The sequence below is a fragment of the Pelobates fuscus genome, chromosome 1 (genome assembly GCF_036172605.1).
Source record: "Pelobates fuscus isolate aPelFus1 chromosome 1, aPelFus1.pri, whole genome shotgun sequence".
Classification (NCBI taxonomy): domain Eukaryota; kingdom Metazoa; phylum Chordata; class Amphibia; order Anura; family Pelobatidae; genus Pelobates; species Pelobates fuscus.
Genome location: NC_086317.1, coordinates 199684133 through 199701477, shown reverse-complemented (window position 1 = coordinate 199701477; position 17345 = coordinate 199684133). Strand labels below are relative to the sequence as shown.

At 41.9% G+C, this 17345-nt stretch overlaps 1 protein-coding gene across 1 annotated transcript in view; it reads right to left on the bottom strand.

Annotated features, from left to right (window-relative positions):
• The window catches only part of RPS6KA1 (ribosomal protein S6 kinase A1), a 163600-nt gene that overhangs the window by 94434 nt on the left and 51821 nt on the right, over positions 1-17345 (bottom strand). Inside the window, exon 2 of the mRNA XM_063453375.1 lies at positions 12809-12853. Coding sequence (XP_063309445.1) covers positions 12809-12853 — 45 coding nt within the window. The remainder of the gene's footprint in view (positions 1-12808; positions 12854-17345) is intronic.

Here is a 17345-nt window from a genome sequence, read left to right as displayed (position 1 = left end):
ATGTTGTCTATACACAGACCTATCAGCCTGCTCTCAAACTCCTAATACTATTAAGTGTCAGGTATTCAGTTTCAATTTACAGAACAACCACACCTCCCCACAAAGTTACTTGTTCAATATTTCAAACGCCAGGACTCAAATCTTCCTGCACCAAACCCACTACAATAAGCTGTAGTAAGCAACATGCCAATATACAAATATAACAAGAACACTCTAGCATTATCAATACATTTGCTAATAGCACGTGAGTGTTGTCTAGTCTGTTTACCTCACCACCAAGACTCCTATAAGTATAAAAAGTTACTTACCTCTTATCCAACTCCGCTTTGGGCTCTGGGTGGCAAGACACATGCGCTGTACCAACCAATGCTTCTCTATGAGACGTAACACATCTGCTGTAATTGAGTGCTCAAAATAAGAGGCCATGGGAGTTCAGTAGTTCTAGTTTGTGGCGAAACCAACCTCGCCACTGTGAACTGGAGGAGCCTGGTTGCCCGCCTGCTGCCTTTGGATTATGGACCGGCAGCTAAAGGGATAATTTTACTGTGCAGAAGGATTTATTTCTCCCTTTCTGCACAGCTGTTTGGTAGATTCTATCTACCGAACAAACAGCTTCTTTTCAACCTCCCCAGAGCCGTGGGAAGCCGGCCGGCGCTGTTAATGGGCCACCCAGAAGCTGAAGTGCGCCCTCCATTTACCTCCCTGAAGCTGCGGTTAACCGCGGCTTAACAAGCGTGTGCCGGCAATTGACCACCCAGTAGCTGCGGTTAACCGCAGCTTAATTGATTGTTACTGGGTGGTCGCGGTTACACTTAGCCGCTACACGATGGCGGTGTTCTGGAGCTCCCCGGGCAACCAGCGCTTTTCTGCCCGGCTTTCATGCACCAAACCCGGACACTTTTACGTGCAGGCACCGCTGAACCTCCAGCCCCTGGTTCCAATTTGTACGGATTGAGCGAATGCATGAAAATCGGTATTTTATGTTGGAGGAATGCTTTAACCCAGATAGCAATGCCATGGAGCCTGTTCGTGTAATTAAAGACTTTGGCTCCATGGCAATTAAACTGAATTTGTGTGGTCTGAGTGCCAGTCACCTAATAATGTGCACTCAGACCTGAGCTATCTGGGGATATGTTAAATGTGTATATTTACTGTACCATTTGTCCTATTGTATATTTTAAAGTGATATACTGTCTCTGTGTCGCCACGTGCATAATGGAGTCTTGCCTCTGTCCTGGGAGATAATTAAATTACGTCTCTAATTATCTCCAGGACAGAGGGGAGGAAGCCATGATGCATTGTGGGAAAGTATTGTGGCTGTATGTACTAAAATGATACATGTCTGTCTGTTTCAGTCTCCCATTTGGTCCCCTAGGGGAGTGTTCACCAGGTGGGAGACCTGCATAAATACTGGGCAGGTAGCCCTCAGTAAAACAGATTCTGCTTGACCCTCAAAACGAAGTGTCGTCTCGTTATTGGGGGGAATTGGATTGTATGCTGACTGCCAGGAGTGTAAGCGGATTGTATGCTTTTCCTGTTCAGCTGATTCCAGGGTTCGTGTGTTTCCAGTTCGGGAGTTTCAAGAATTCGTACAGTTTGGAGTTCGGGAGACTGGTGATTGCAGTAGCTGCTGGTCTATCTGAAAGGGGATTATCGCCTAAACAATTTTTATCCTCTTGTGAGCAAAACGGTCCGTTAAATAGTTACAAATTTGAGCTAGAAACAGTTTGTAGTGGTTATGATGCCAGGGGTGCCTTGGCACCGTTCTATGGCAAGGTGTTATAAGGCTGTAGTGGTTATGGTACTTGAAGTGTTCCTTTAAAAAACACTTGCAAAATACATCATCTAAAAGGAATAGTTTAATATATCAATTTTTTTTAATATAAATATTAGGAACTTCATGTACATATTAAAACATAGGTGGTGTTTCAGAATAAACTGCATTATGTTAATGCATGTGAAACAAACAGTACACAAAAGCTTTTCTTGTTAAAGCACATGCATCTGGCAACAGTCCAATTTAAGGTGCGGAATTATTTTCCAGGAAAACAAAATGTATCATAAATAGTGATGTCCCGAACAGTTCGCCGGGAACCGCGCGATGTTCGGTCCGCCCCCTATTCGTCATCATTGAGTAAACTTTGACCCTGTACCTCACAGTCAGCAGACACATTCCAGCCAATCAGCAGCAGACCCTCCCTCCCAGACCCTCCCGCCTCCATGACGAATAGGGGGGCGACCGCGAACACGCTATGTTCGCCAACGAACGGTTCCAAGCGAACTGTTCGGGACATCACTAATCATAAACCCTGGTAGCTGCTAGTAATGTGATGTAAAAACATCCTGAAGAGAGGGGAGGGAGTAATTAACACAGCTTGTGATGTTTTCCTTTATACATTTTCTATGATCCCAGCAAGATCTGATGGATTGAGTTAAACAGGCAAACCTCTTTTCCCTCATTGTTCATCACAAGAATTGAAACTGGTTTTATTTTTCTGAAACATCAACTTATTTTGAAGCTTTAAAGTGGAATCATCACTTTACTGGGGTAAATAAAGCAATGGGGGTAAGGAATAGCTTGCCCTTTGCCACCCCAAGCACGCTGCATTTTCTACAGTGGGTAAAAAATTCACAAATATTGCCTAGTGTGGAAGAGTATGTAACTTAAAAGGAAATATATTCAGATTAATAAATATTATATTATTAACCCCTTAAGGACCAAACTTCTGGAATAAAAGGGAATCATGACATGTCACACATGTCATGTGTCCTTAAGGGGTTAAAGTAACATTCACAGCACAATAACAAGAAGAGCTCCCTGTAGTGGCTATTGTGCCTGAAGTGCATCCTTCCAAAGTAGACAGACCTGTTCGTGAACGGATCCGATCGCTACCTGCTGCTGCCTCCTGCGGAGCTTGAAGCTACTGCAAGGAACTTCTGTTTGCTCCAGTGAGCTAAACAATGGCTCAGAATGAGCATCATCCTGGATTGTTGGGCTTAGCTCAGAGCTAAGGTGCAGCATTTGAGACTGACAGGCACCCAGTGATCCCCAAGTAAGTTGTAGAACAATTTACAAAACAGTTTGACTACTTACTCTGGGAGGGCGCAAAGGCACTTCTGGTAGCACGACAACTACAGTGAACCTTTTCTGGTTAAAGTGCTTGAAGTGTTCCTTTATTAACAAATAATTAAGTAGAACTTAGCACAACCAACTGCTTTTAGTTGCAAAATTAATGGTGCAGAGTACTGTGCACTCACCATCAGCTCTGAGAAAGGCTTACGACGGTAGTGTTTTGCAAAATATCCAATTATAATAAAATAAATGTAAAACAAAATTCACTATACAGCAGAGCAGGCTATGTGTAAAGTCGAAGGAGCTGTGGTGTTACTAAGAGTTTGTGGAGTCATTTCACAAGTGATAAGTGGAACTGATGTTGGTGGATAAACTACTAATCACATAAAACTCTGCTGAACAGAAGATACCCCAGATAAACTAAACAGATGCTCCGTCTTGAAGTGTTTTGTCAGGGGAAGAGAGTCCTGCGTTTTGCTGCAGGAAATAGATGCACTAAAAAGTGCAAAACTTTAAAAAGGAATGTATTCTTAATTTTATTTAAATGGTTGCTCCAACCAAACAATGGTGATTTTATGAAAGACTTGTTAGAGTAATAATTCCCAACCTGGTCCTCCTCCAACATAAAAAAAAATCCCAAACACTAAAAATGCCAAAAACTTACTTCCGTTCCAGTGCCTGGGCTACGTTCTCCCTCAGCCTGATCCCCTTCTCCTCTGAATTCAATCCCTATCTCTGGAGTGAGATTAATGGCAGAGGTTAGTACATTGACAGCATGGAGTGTGTAGGGTGGCTTTGCTGCCATTAGATGTCTGTCGCTAGCTTGCGTCAGATGTTCAGAATGCACAGATTTCATATTAGCCCACCGGGAATTCTTGTTCTAAGCGGACTAATGACATCCTGATTATTCTGCAAGCGGTTGAGTCCCACCACCAGCAGCAAAGGCGTTAAACTCTGTATGTACAGATTTTGATACTGAAACGCAATACAAACCCCAAACTGTGGTTTTTGGAGCCACCGTGTCATATTTTTGCATTTGTTTTTGTGACGGTAGTCCCCATCACCAAGAGCTTAAGATGAACAATTCAATTAGGTATCTGAATGACTCCTATGTTTAAGTCACCCTGTGTCCATTGTGGGTGCAGGGTGTGTGTGTAATGCGGTTATTTTGGTGTTAAATGTTAGTGTGCTCTAATGCTTGCAATCAATTAGGTGGGTTTGGCTGTTGAGTCTTACAGAGCCACCTGTTTGTTGCAGGCATCTAGCAACAGCCATATGCACTACCTGAATCACAATACATGCTCATTTGCATATTCAGGTAGATTTGCATATTGCTAATTCTGCAGACAAGAGATTTTCTGTTAATTATCATCTTCCCCACCCCATTATAAATATGCCACTGTGTTATAATAAGTTGCTGTATGTGGTCTGCTATGATTTGACCGTTTGTATTTTTATTGAGTTGTCACAGCAATCTTTATGTAATAATTATATGGGCTAGTCTCAAGTAAAAATAAAGCTTTGCATGTTAGTTCCTTTTGTAACTTGTGTTCTGTGTGAATTTTTAGGGATACCAGTGGGACCCATTTGCTGTCTGAAGGATCCCTTTAGCTCTGGTATAAGTCAAGAGAGTTAGGCCTGAGAACCGCAAGTTTCAGAGCTTCAGAGGAATAGGCAGAGGGGATGATACCTGCCTGGAAGTAGGGCTGCTGGTCGGGTGGAAGAGCTCCAAAGAGACCTCAATCAAGCTTCGGTGACTGGGGCTAAAGCGTTGTGGGGTCACAGCAAGCGGCTAGGAAGCAGACTAGGCAGAGGTACTCTGTCGGGGTGCAGGAGCTCCGTCACAGTTTTAACCCCCATTTGAAAGTTTCAACACAAGGTAAGTTTTCACCACCATTAATGCACTCAGTGACAAGTGATGTGAGAAAGAAAGTCTCACCACAATTGACAAGACTGAGCTATTTGTTCATACCTCAGTACTGAAAAATACCAAGTGAGGGTCCTCCAAGTCAAGCAATTGTGGGGGCACTCATCCCAGAGATCACTACTCATTAAGCACAAACAGCTGGGAAGACTGTCGTGACCTAGGGCACAAAATATGTCAGATTTGTTTCCTTTTCTGCTACAATTTTTTTTAAATTTGTCAATAAATGCTGGATTTCCCAACTACCTTAGGACTGAAGATCTTTGGGTTTTTTTACGTCCAATTGGACGTTTCGTTCCTGTATACATGTGAGGTATTGCTGTACAGTGGAGATGCAGTAACAGATGTTGTGTAATATATACTATCCACTAATCCGACAGAAAAAGAGACCTAAAAGCATTTCCATGGCCACTTTTCAAATTGAGATTTTCCTGTACTATTGTAGATACTTATGCTTCTCTGTTGAATGGTTATGCAATGGCTTTTAGATCCAGACCTGTGCTTATGGAGTAAAATATGTTAAAAACAGAAAGCTTTTTCCGAAGGAAAATACTGAAGGAGTGCAATCCCAAGAATGTGCTCATTTTTATATTTTGTACTGCATTCTTTACATAACTGCAGATCTTAAGAAATGTATTCCGTATATAATAATATTAAACAAGCCGTAGTCATTACACTACTGCATGCATACTACTGCATCTAATCAGCCCCACTAAAAACAATAATTCATGGAAAATAGTTGTACAGTAGCAGAATACGGTTTAAAATAATGTTAATATGGTTTTAAGCAAGAAATTGATAGAAAAAATACTACTGTGTCTGTGACAGAGTTTGAAAGACAGTGAAAAAAATTATTTCAAATAAGGTTGTACTCTGTCCAGCAACTTAAATCTCTTCCAATCACATCTCCACTGGAATTAAGGAATATGATCCAAGAGCCTAGAATATCAACGAGAGGCATAGTTAAGTAGGTATAGACAGATAATCGGTTCGGGCGATATTATCGGACGATATTCTGGATTTTGGCAAATATCGGTATCGGCCACTATTGATACCGATATTGACGATAATGTGAGGCGGCGGTGGCCCAGCACATGCAGGCGGCAATCTTGAGGCGCACTGGCCTTTGGGGCACAAGAATCAAGTGACCGTCAGGAAGGAACCGCACAGCGCTCCCCCTACCAGACACTAAGTGTGGCGTGGTTGAGCAGAGCGGACTGCGATACAGGAGCTTCAGTTTCCTGTACCCGGCCTGACTGACAGAGCACTTTCTGTCAGTCCGGCTGGGTACAGGAAACTGGAACTTCTTTACCACGGTCCGCTGTGCTCTGCCACGCTACAAGAGAAATAATGAGGCACACTGTGGGGGTGGAGAGGGGGTGGGAGGGTGTCACACACTAAAAAAACAAGGAGGGAGGGGAGGTAAAGGGACAGGCAAGAGAGGGTTGAGAGGTACACTAGGGAGAGGAAAGGTACACTAAGCATGTATATTTTGAGCATTTATCACTTTAAAAAAAATTAAACATGTTCAGTAAACAGTGGATTTGTGTATAAATTGTTTATTTTTTTCAAAACGGTAAAAGTACAGAATATCAGTACGTTATCGGCCTAAAAGTTCACAGATTAATCGTTACCGGCTCTAAAAAAATGAATATCGGTTGATCCCTAGTTGCAAGCATCCATAAAATTTAAAAATACTTTATTATATGTTGTCCTGTGTAACTAAATATATTATATATAAGATTGTTTGTTTGTTTTCCCCAACAGAGCACTGTAAATATATTATGTGAATGAAGCAAGAATATTCCCCAATATGATTTTTGGGGGAAAAAAATAAAATCTCAGTCTTTGGATCGTAACCATAGCCTATAGTTTTTATACAGTTCTCTACAATTCCGTGTTTAGTGGGAAAAATCACCCCCACAAACTCCTCTTGCCAAATATATCTATCCAACAAAGGATACCAGAAATATATGGTACAATGTCTTGCCTGTAAAGGATCCTGAGGGTGACATTAATGCTAGTCAGTGCATTTCCTCACATTAATCTTTTCATTGTATAGTAAAAGAGGCTTAATGAAGTTGTAGACAGAAACAAAATTGATTTAACTCCTAAAAGGCAGAGAATTGAGCAGTAAGATTGCAGGGGCATAAGCTGTACACTAAAAACAGCTTCATTAAGCTAAAGTTGTTTTGGTGCCTATAGTGTACCTTCAATTTAATCAAAATGTGATTTTAGGATCTACTAGTTACATTTAGGACTGTATAAATAAATGTAATGTGTTCAAGACATTTCTCTGCTAGTTGTTTTCGTATATTATGTTTCCTGAACCCCATTCATGTTTCCCCAGTTCGATAGCTGCAATCTACCGAACACCGACCACCCCCGTGGCTCATTAACCACAAACTTAAGTGCTCTCCCTGTGTGGAGAAAACATCAGCCATTGTGTCGCATGAACGCACTTGGCCGTCAAGTGCATGGAACTTAAAAGTCGGATACATCCTTATGCAAACCTCGCTGATCTTCAGTCGACGCCTGCTTCTTTTCACCGAAAAGACAGAAGAGTGCTGTTCGGTGGGATTGTTCGCACGAACTAGATGAACAAATGCTACCTATGAGCCAGGAGAACTGTTCGACATTTCATTCGTTTCTAAACTCCCGAAAGTGACCGACCGCTACCACTATTTCTCTGGAACTAATTTGGGCAGACGCCACATGTGCAGTCGGTCAAAACTTTACCCCAGTGGTGATTCGGCTAGGTTTATGGGTTCTGAGCGCTATTTGGATATGTTGGGCACTCCTATCCCGGCTATCAGGGGATATAATGCTTGTGGGGGGTTCAGATATATGTGTATATAAAATGGTTTTTGTTAATAGTTTGTAACTCTAGTGCCTGGGAGATAAGATTAGGCAAAAGTTGCTCTCTTATCTCCCAGACACAGACGCCTGGGCGGGTTTACTATACAAGTGAATGAAGTCTGTGTATATAAGCTGGCCATAATAAATTATTCCTTCTTGTACCAGTCATCAAGTCTTGGCTGATGTTTGGGTATACCAGAGCTATAATCACTGCTTCACTTTTGGACTCAAGAGATTTACAAGGAATATACTCATTCGGAGTATAGGGGATCCGTTACAAGGAATGCACCTTCATTTATTTCATTTATTACTGGAGCTTCAGGTCATCCCTTTTTGAGGGCTACCCACTAGTTCTGAAGTAGGCAACCTTCGACACTCAAGATGCTGTTGACAATATCTCCCATCATGCTCTTACAGCCATAATGCTGAAAAACATAATGGGAGAAGTAGTCCAAAACATAAGTGCCGATGATTGCCTACCCCTGCTCTGGTTTATTTAGCCATTTAAAAAACGCATGACAGTCTGTACCATCATGCAGTGCAGGGCTTTAACAGCCCTTTACTGCATACACCGTCATGCAATGAAGAAACCTCCTCAGGTATCATTTGATGTCTGAGGCCCTCTCGGTCAGCCAGGTCTAAAATTAGTAAGCCCAGATTGACAAATAAGCATTTTGCAGTGCTCAAAGTGCGCAATGCCCTTTAAATCCTTTGCAAGCTGAGCTCTCATTCAGCCGTAGTAATTCTAAAAGTGCCCCCCACTGCTGCTGAAAAAATACCCCAAGGTATCTTTGGATACGCGAGAGTCCCCTTTGTCAGCTGGGTTCTCAATTAGGTCTCTGATAGAATAGCAATGTGCGGCGCTTAAAGTGAGGGAAGCACATAGCCACTGTATTTACAGGGACGCTATGAGTATAATAATTGCCTTCAGGCATTTTTAAAGGCAGTGTTTACATCTCCCCCTAAGGACACCTCCAAGTGGCCATTACTCAGATGGCCGCTGGAATTGCTTCCTGGGGTAGTACTGCACAGTAGGCACCCAGCATTACTCCTTGCCGATTTTAGCCAATCCCATGTTTTCCCTGTGGGAATCAGGGGTGGGCCAGTGCTGCCAGACCCGTCCAGCGCTAGAAATAAGGTGAGTTTTAATTGTTTTTAAGGGGGCTAAGGGAGGGGGGGCAAGCCACCTAAATGGTGGGTTTAACACTATGGGGTCAGGAATACAAGTTTGTGTTCCTAGCCCTAAAATGTTCCTTTAATGAATTGAAAGGACTGATTACGGTCAGCTGTGGTTATTTAAAATATGATGGCTTTAAAATAATGTTCCTCCCAGCACTAAGGAGACATCCAGAGTCTGCCTGCTGCCCAGCACCAACCCAAGTTACTGTACAGAGCCCCCTGTACTGTGTAAACTAAAAATGTCTGCTGGAATTAGTACGGACATAAGCAGAGGGAACAAACACAGAATTCCATAGGAAAGCATTGAAGACCATGCGAGTCACCACGCATGCACATTCGGTTGTACCATCGTGAAGGAGGCCATGCCTCCACCATGACAATGTGGGAGATGGAGAAGTGCGCTGCGGTGAGGAAACAGGCAAGTAAATTATTTTTTATTGCAAACAGGGGCACAGGTTTGTATTTCTAATGCTATGGTGTTCCTTTAAAACCTACTAGGGTATAATTCCTTATCTAAAATGTATGATCTGCAAATGCAATCATACTGGATCCAAATTAATTTACCCATGGGAAAGTCAGACTTCTAAAATAAGGACGTGTATAACTAACTTTTTATTTAATGAAATGAGCATGTGACTTAAAAACATAAATCATACAAACCATATATTTTGGAAGTCAGACCCAGCCCATTATTAGGAAACAAAACATTCAGCTAGTCATTTGAGTTTCCAAGTAACATGAGGGACATCTAAACTTAGTAAGGGTGGAGATGAGGTTCATTCGCCCAAAGGAACATTATTTCTAGGAATACAAAGGTAAATAAAAGCTGAAATTATCATGTAAAATTACAGTGCCATGTAAGAGACTAGATAGTTTAGTATAGTTTTACTCAGAAATGTAGCTGAGCAAACTTGATAGGGTTTATCAGAGTGATGCATATCAGATTTATAAAATGCCCAGCACAAATGCAAAATTAATAAATGAATGTCTTATTCATGGCATACAGGAACAGTGAGAGATGGATTGTTTTTAATTTTATTTTCCTTCTCTCCCCATTGTTGTAACGGACAGCAGCTTATCCAAAAAAAAAAATATATATATATATTTTTTCCCCAAACATAGAACTCCATAACTAGATTTTATTGCTATATTCAAAAATTTAAAAAGCAAGAATACAGGAGTAACACATTTTAAATCTTCACATGGCATGAAACCTTTCAAACATCTGAAAAGTTAATACCAATAACATCAGTCTATATAATATATAAAGCTTTGCCTGTCTACTAGGGTCTTGTTTACTACAAGTGGCAGTCTAGTTTGCAGATCTGATAACACAGCTAGAAACAGTTTTGTACAGGTGATCTGTCTGGGCGTTCAGCAGGAATGTACTGGTATACAATTAGTAGAAAAAGGAATGACCAGATAACGAGAGGGGGGAGAAAGAGTATAAAGTAAAAGGAAGCAGAGAAGGCTGGAACAACAGAAGGATTGACGTCCTAATGACTTCCATGAAAGGAATCTCCTTTACATGAGGGATAAATATTCTAGTTTTCACCTCCACAACTCAGATTGAGGATTACGTTGTACACACAGTTTCTTCTTTTAAACACGCTATTTGTTATGACTTTTGCATAAGTGTGTAAAAAATAAAATAAAAAAATAAAAAATTATATAGATAGAAGTGAAAAGACTCATTTTCTATGATCATTTTCTATGGTCAAATAAATGGCCGTGCCCCTGAGTTCATAGTCTTACAGGGACACAGTCACCATAACAACTACGGGTTACTAGTTGTTCTGGTGTGTATAGTATGCCCCTGCAAGCATTTTGACAGAAAAGGCAAGGTCTACATTACTGCCTAGGGACACCTCCAATGGCAGTCACTTAGTCGACCTGGGTCAGTCAAAAGATATTATAAAAAAAAAAAAAAAAAATAGCTTAATAAAGTTATCGGAAAAAAAAAAAAAAAAAAAAAGCCACTTGGTGATGACAAAACAAAAACTAGAAAAGCTACAATTTCTGGGGAAATTGTGTGAAGTGTTCTTGCCTCCACCAGTGGTCTACAACTGGAGTGGGTGGAGTAACTTATTTATTTATATAGCACATTTAATTGCAACGTTGTTGCCCAAAGTGTTTCACAGTTACATTAAAACATACAGTTATAAAAACATTAGCAGGTGCAAAAGGCCCTGTCTATGACATCACTTGCTGCTGCAGCCTGGCACAGGTCAGAGTATTTTGGCGGTTGCCATCTTCAAACGGTCGTATTTTAAAAACTATAAATCCTACAGTGAAGATCTTTATATTGTGAGAATCACAAGACCCAGACCTACATTTTGATGTATAGTATGTCTCTGAGATATTAACAATGAAGGCACAATCGCAGTTTAGAAATTGCCCTTCAAATGTGAGCTTTGCAGAGTGGAGTTTCAATGAATGTCAATGGACTGCGTAAGTTGCAAACAAATGGTCATATTGTGAAAACTATAAGGACTATGGCTTAGCTGTGGACATTTTTAGTGGCAGCAGGGATAGCTGAACGTTTTGATATAAGATTTGAGTAGGTGGGCCTGAAAATGAGGGAGCGGTGGCAGTTTAGAAATCATGTCCTGATTTTTCAACTTTTGCCAGCTCCCACTCTAGCTTTGCCATTCATTCCTATGGGACAAATTTCGCCAGAAGAACGACGATATTCCGTGAACCATTCGGCGAAACGTTCCACAAAGTAATAGCAATCCGATCGGGAACAATCTGCACGTTTTGGTCGATTTTTGTCTATGTAGTGTAAAAACTGTGGGAGGAGTTAGGGTGGCAAATTTGGCTATAATAAGAATAATAATAATATATATGTGAGATAACATTAAGTGGTCTTGCTATGCAAGAACACTTAACTAGAAAAGTTACAATTTCTGGGGAAATTGTGAAGTGTTCTTGCCTCCACCAGTAGTCTACAACTGGAGTGGGTGGAGTAACTGTTATTATTTATTTATATAGCACATTTAATTGCAACGTTGTTGCCCAAAGTGCTTCACAGTTACATTAAAACATACAGTTATAAAAACATTAGCAGGTGCAAAAGGCCCTGTCTATGACATCACTTGCTGCTGCAGCCTGGCACAGGTCAGAGTAGTTTTGCGGTTGCCATCTTCAAACGGTCGTATTTTAAAAACTATAAATCCTACAGTGAAGAGCTTTATATTGTGAGAATCACAAGACCCATACCTACATTTTGATGTATAGTATGTCTCTGATATATTAACAATGAAGGCACATTCGCAGTTTAGAAATTGCCCTTCAAATGTGAGCTTTGCAGAGTGTAGTTTCAATAAATGTCAATGGACTGAGTGAGTTGCAAACAAATGGTCATATTGTGAAAACTATCAGGACTATGGCTTAGCCATGGACATTTCTAGTGGCAGCAGGGATAGCTGAACGTTTTGATATAAGATTTGTGTAGGTGGGCTTGAAAATGAGGGAGTGGTGGCAGTTTAGAAATCATGTCCTGATTTTTCAGCTTTTGCCAGCTCCCACTCTAGCTTTGCCATTCATTCCTATGGGAAAAATTTCGCCACAAGAACGACGATATTCCGTGAACCATTCGGCGATTTGGCTGCGGTCTTAAGGGGTTAATCACAAGGTCAAAGATAATATATTTCAAAAACAGACATTTATTCATCAGCTCACAATCTGTCTGAGAGTGTTGGTCAAGAGAAAAGGTTAGGGAATTTGCTTAGAAGGATGGTTGAGCAACAATGAGAAAAAAGCATCCTCACCTTATTTGCGCATTTTATTCCATCTTCTGGGGCTGCGTGTCCGTTCTGTAAAAGAAAGAAGAAATTACTAATAAAGAGCTGGGCCTGAGTGGACATAAAACTCCAATTTCCTTCTATAGAAACATTTAATAGTTCATTTCCAGGAGTGAGCAAATTAAGTATATACTGTAGATATGACAGACTTGCATCAAGACTTAAAAAATAAAATAAATGCTCAGTATTTCCTTTCAAGGGAAATAATTTCATGACTGATTTAGTCACTAATTGCTATGGTCAGTGAACCAAAAAAGTAAGGCCAAAATAACCAAGCTGGAGAACCTTTAAAACTGGCTATTTTGGTTTCAGTTTTGAAATGCAGTATTCAATTCACTAAAGCTTAGTTAAAGGACCACTATAGGCACCCAGACCACTTCAGCTCAATGAAGTGGTCTGGGTGCCAGGTCCCTCTAGTTTTAACCCTGCAGCTGAAAACATAACAGTTTCAGAGAAACTGCTATGTTTCACTGAGAGTTAATCCAGCCTCTAGTGGCTGGCTCACTGACAACCGCTAGAGGCGCTTCCGCGATTCTCACTGTGAAAAATCGCAGTGAGAAGACGCTGGACGTCCATAGGAAAGCATTGAGTAATTCTTTCCTATGGGCGGTTTGAATGCGCGCGTGGCCTTTGCCGCGCATGCGCATTCGATCTGACGTCAGCAGGAGGAGGAGAGGTCACCAGAGCTGTGGGAGCCCGGCCCTGGAGAAACGTAACACCTTGAACCCAGCGGGAGGGGGACCTAATGACCCTGCCAGGAAAACAAGTTTGTTTTCCTGGCACTATAGTGGTCCTCTAATACATTTCCATTTGCTAAAAAGGTTGCAGAGATTCTTAATAAAATAATAGCATGCATAATTGATGCTACCAATAGTTTTTTCTATATTTAAAGTGGAAATGTCACGTCTAAGAACGGACGAACCCCTACGCACATTTTTCAGGCAGTTTTGTAAATAGGGAGCTACTGATTTCTTGCTCTAACCGCCTGCAGCAGTATGAGGCTTCAGTTATGGAGCTTTAAAAAAAAAAAATAATGTTAGAGGGGGCAGAGCGAAATGGCGCTGGAAAGCAGACTTCAGGGCTATAGCATTAGTGAACGTCCAAGACCTCATAGCACCACAAAAACTTTACTTGCTTTCAAAATCAGTTTCTGCAGACCTAGCCACAACTCCTCTGGCTGTGCCTCAAACATGCACTTACCAATTTCCACAGTTCAAATCATGTAATCATGGTGACAGCCAGTCAATGCAATCACAGATACAATGTCACAGCCTATAAATTCTAACGTTGGCTGAGATCTTTGACTCTGCCTCTCTCTTTCCTCACTCTGTTATTCTGAGCTCTCTGCCTCTCTCGCCTCAGATAAAAGTGTCCTGAAAGTTTTAAATGTGTATTAAGCTGTATTTTGCTTGTTAGGTAAATGGAAATGTGACAGAGCTCAGCACTCAGCTTCAGTGTATTCAGTGAGTATCCATTTTTTTCAGCACTGGATACCTGAAGTGATTATAGCTGTTATAGCAGTCTCACCCAAATACTAACGGAGACTTACTGAAGGGTGAATAAGAACAAGGCATATTTTAGGCACACAACCCCACCACGGGGTCCACGGTTGGACCCCGTGGCAGGGTTGTGTGCCTAAAATTTGCCTTGTTCACAACCAGGCACCCGAATCTGGGAGACAACAGGATCAGAAACTGTTAAGCTAATTATCCCCCAGACACCAGGGCGCAATTACAATATACCACAAAGTATATGAATTGCCAAAAATAACCCCCCCTTCCCCCCTCCCACCCCCCCCCCCCCCCCACATATCTTATATCCCCAGATAGCTCTCCAACCCACAGACTTCTTCAGTCAAAATAGCACTTTTGTCACACTCATGGTATATACTCGCCCCCAGGTTTAAGTTTTTGCCATGGCCGATTTCTGAACTGATGGAGAGATCCATGCCAGAGTGACTGCTAGGAGACTTATAGCTTTCCCTGCAATACTGTCACGGGGTGGGTTGGAGCGAGGGTGCCTGACACAGGGAAAACCAGGTGTGACTTCAGGTATTAAGTGAGAAATTGGGGTGAATGTGCATGCAGCAAATAGTGTGTCATATTTATTTCTTTTATAAAAAGTGCATATTTTAATAGAAGTTGGCAATTAAAAAAAAAATTTTACACCTCCTGGCTGTCACTTAGACAACTGGTCCTTTTTCTTCCCATTTTGTTTAGCTCCGTGGAGCTAAACTCAAGAGGCAGCAATTGCCCAGAGCACCTGAAGTTTGTGATTGGACAGTGTGGCGTACCGCCAGTGTATCGCTGCCACAGACTCCCTTTCCCAGTGTAAAATACCTCCAACCAGTTGGGTAAATAATTTCCCCCATACGTTAGTAAAGACTGAATGCTGGGAGTAGATCTATTACAGACAAGCAATCTCAATTTATACATATAGTAAACTCCTCCCTGCACCTGAGAGATAATTGAGTTAGGAAACCTAAAACTCAATTATTCCCCAGGTACAGAATATAACAAATTCTTCAACCCCCCCAAAAGTACCCCCCAAATCTCTTGAAACCCCTCGAGAGTCACATCCCCGGATAGCCCTGATCTGAGTGCCTAAAATTTCCAAAAAGCACTCATATCGAATCGGTAGTTTGGGATTGCCACTGGGGTAAAGTTTTGACTGGCCGGCCACGAGGTAGAAGCCCTAAATAGTTCCAGAGAAATAGTGGTAACGGACGGTCTCAGTTCGAGGATTCCTATACAAAAACCACAATATATCCGAATGATTTCAAGTGTCGAATGCTCCCCCCAGTCAGTAGTTCAAATCTCCCGAACGCCGTTAGTATATGTGGTCAGGAACTTCAACGGGCAGCAGTTCCATCTTCACGGAATTGCCTAGCCGAAATCCATTCCAGGCACTTGACCAGGTACTGCTGCCTGCGTTCAGGAGACAAAATGGCTGCCATTCATTCTGTCAACCACATGCGTTCAGACTCACCACGCTCCAATCCGGTTGAGCCAGACTATTTTGGTTTTTCAGTGCCCATACTAGAGCCAGGTACTCTTTTTCAATGGCCGCATAGCTGACCTCTTGGCAGTAGTTTCCGAATCAGGTAGGCCACTGGATGCTCCCCTCAGTCCTCTCCAACTTGACTCAAAACTGCCCACAGTCCAAACATGGAAGCGTCTGTATGGACGATAAAACGTTTGTTAGGATCTGGGGCATACATGCTGGAGCTGAGGGACCAAATGGAGTCCTTGGCCCAGACAGTAGGCGAAAACCTCCAGGCAGCCAAGCAGCGCCAGCGGGTATAGTATGACCGGAGGGCTAGACACCGTAGTTTCCAGGTTGGGCAAAAAGGATTGGTACTAAAACAGATCCGACAGGATAAACTACAGGCGGCCTGGCAGGGACCTTACAAGGTGATAGAACAAGTCTGTGACACTACCTACACCGTAGCGAATTGTGAAAACGAGCAAGTGAAACGCCTTTCACATCAATATGCTCAAAGAATATAAGGGCCAAGAGCAAGAGGTAGCAACGGTGTGTGCACCAGCCTCAGTGAATCCCGATGCATTACCCATAACCGTCCTGTTAGGAGGTGACCCCAGAGAGGGAGCTATAGAATTGGTGCAGCTAGGTTTCCTCATGCGAACGGCTGCCAGGGAGCTAGTGTTTGGTTCCGTTTGAATGAGGGGAAAGTGCCGAACCACGGGGAACTCAGGGAAAGCTGCTAATGGTGGCTGGGGAGGTTTAACTCCCAAACAGGATCTTTGGATAGCATAGGCTTGTTTGCCACAGACAGACACAAAGTCTGGGCAGAGTTAGAATGGGAGGGCTTGCAAAGGCTTCAGACAAGAAATGTGAAACATTTGCAATCTGTGTTTAGATATATCCCCAATGGAAAAAAATGCATAAACAAACACATTCAGGTTACCCATTGTACAGCACTACGGAATTTTTGTTTTTTAATAAAATGCATTTTATTTTTAAAGGGTTACTCAAAGTACCATCACCACTTAACTGATTTCAAGTGGTCATGGTGCTTGGAGTCTGTATTTGCATGTTTCCAATATGAAACTTTGGCAGCAATATAACACATCTCTTCTGCAGAGGTGTTCAGGCTGGCTATTCTATTGATGAGGTCAGTTCTATCTGCAGTATTTTTCCATGTAAAATACTTTTTTTTTTTCTAAAAAATTCAGTTTAAAATTTGGGGGTAGTCTTATACAAGGAATGTAAAAAAAAAAAAAAAAAAGACACAACCACGTGCGCAGGGCCTAAGTTAAGATGACTCCTGCTGCATTTCAGTGTGCTATTGCCCACACACATACCTGGCCCCTCTCCTGACGATCCACTCCTAAATGCTGTGGCAAGGAAGAAGAGGTCCCCATATGTGTGGGATCTCTAGCAGACTTACCACCAACAGAGCTCCAGAGACATGCCACACCATAAAAGGAGCAGCCATATTAAGGTTTGCTCCACCTCAGGTAGATCTTGCTTTCTGACTTAT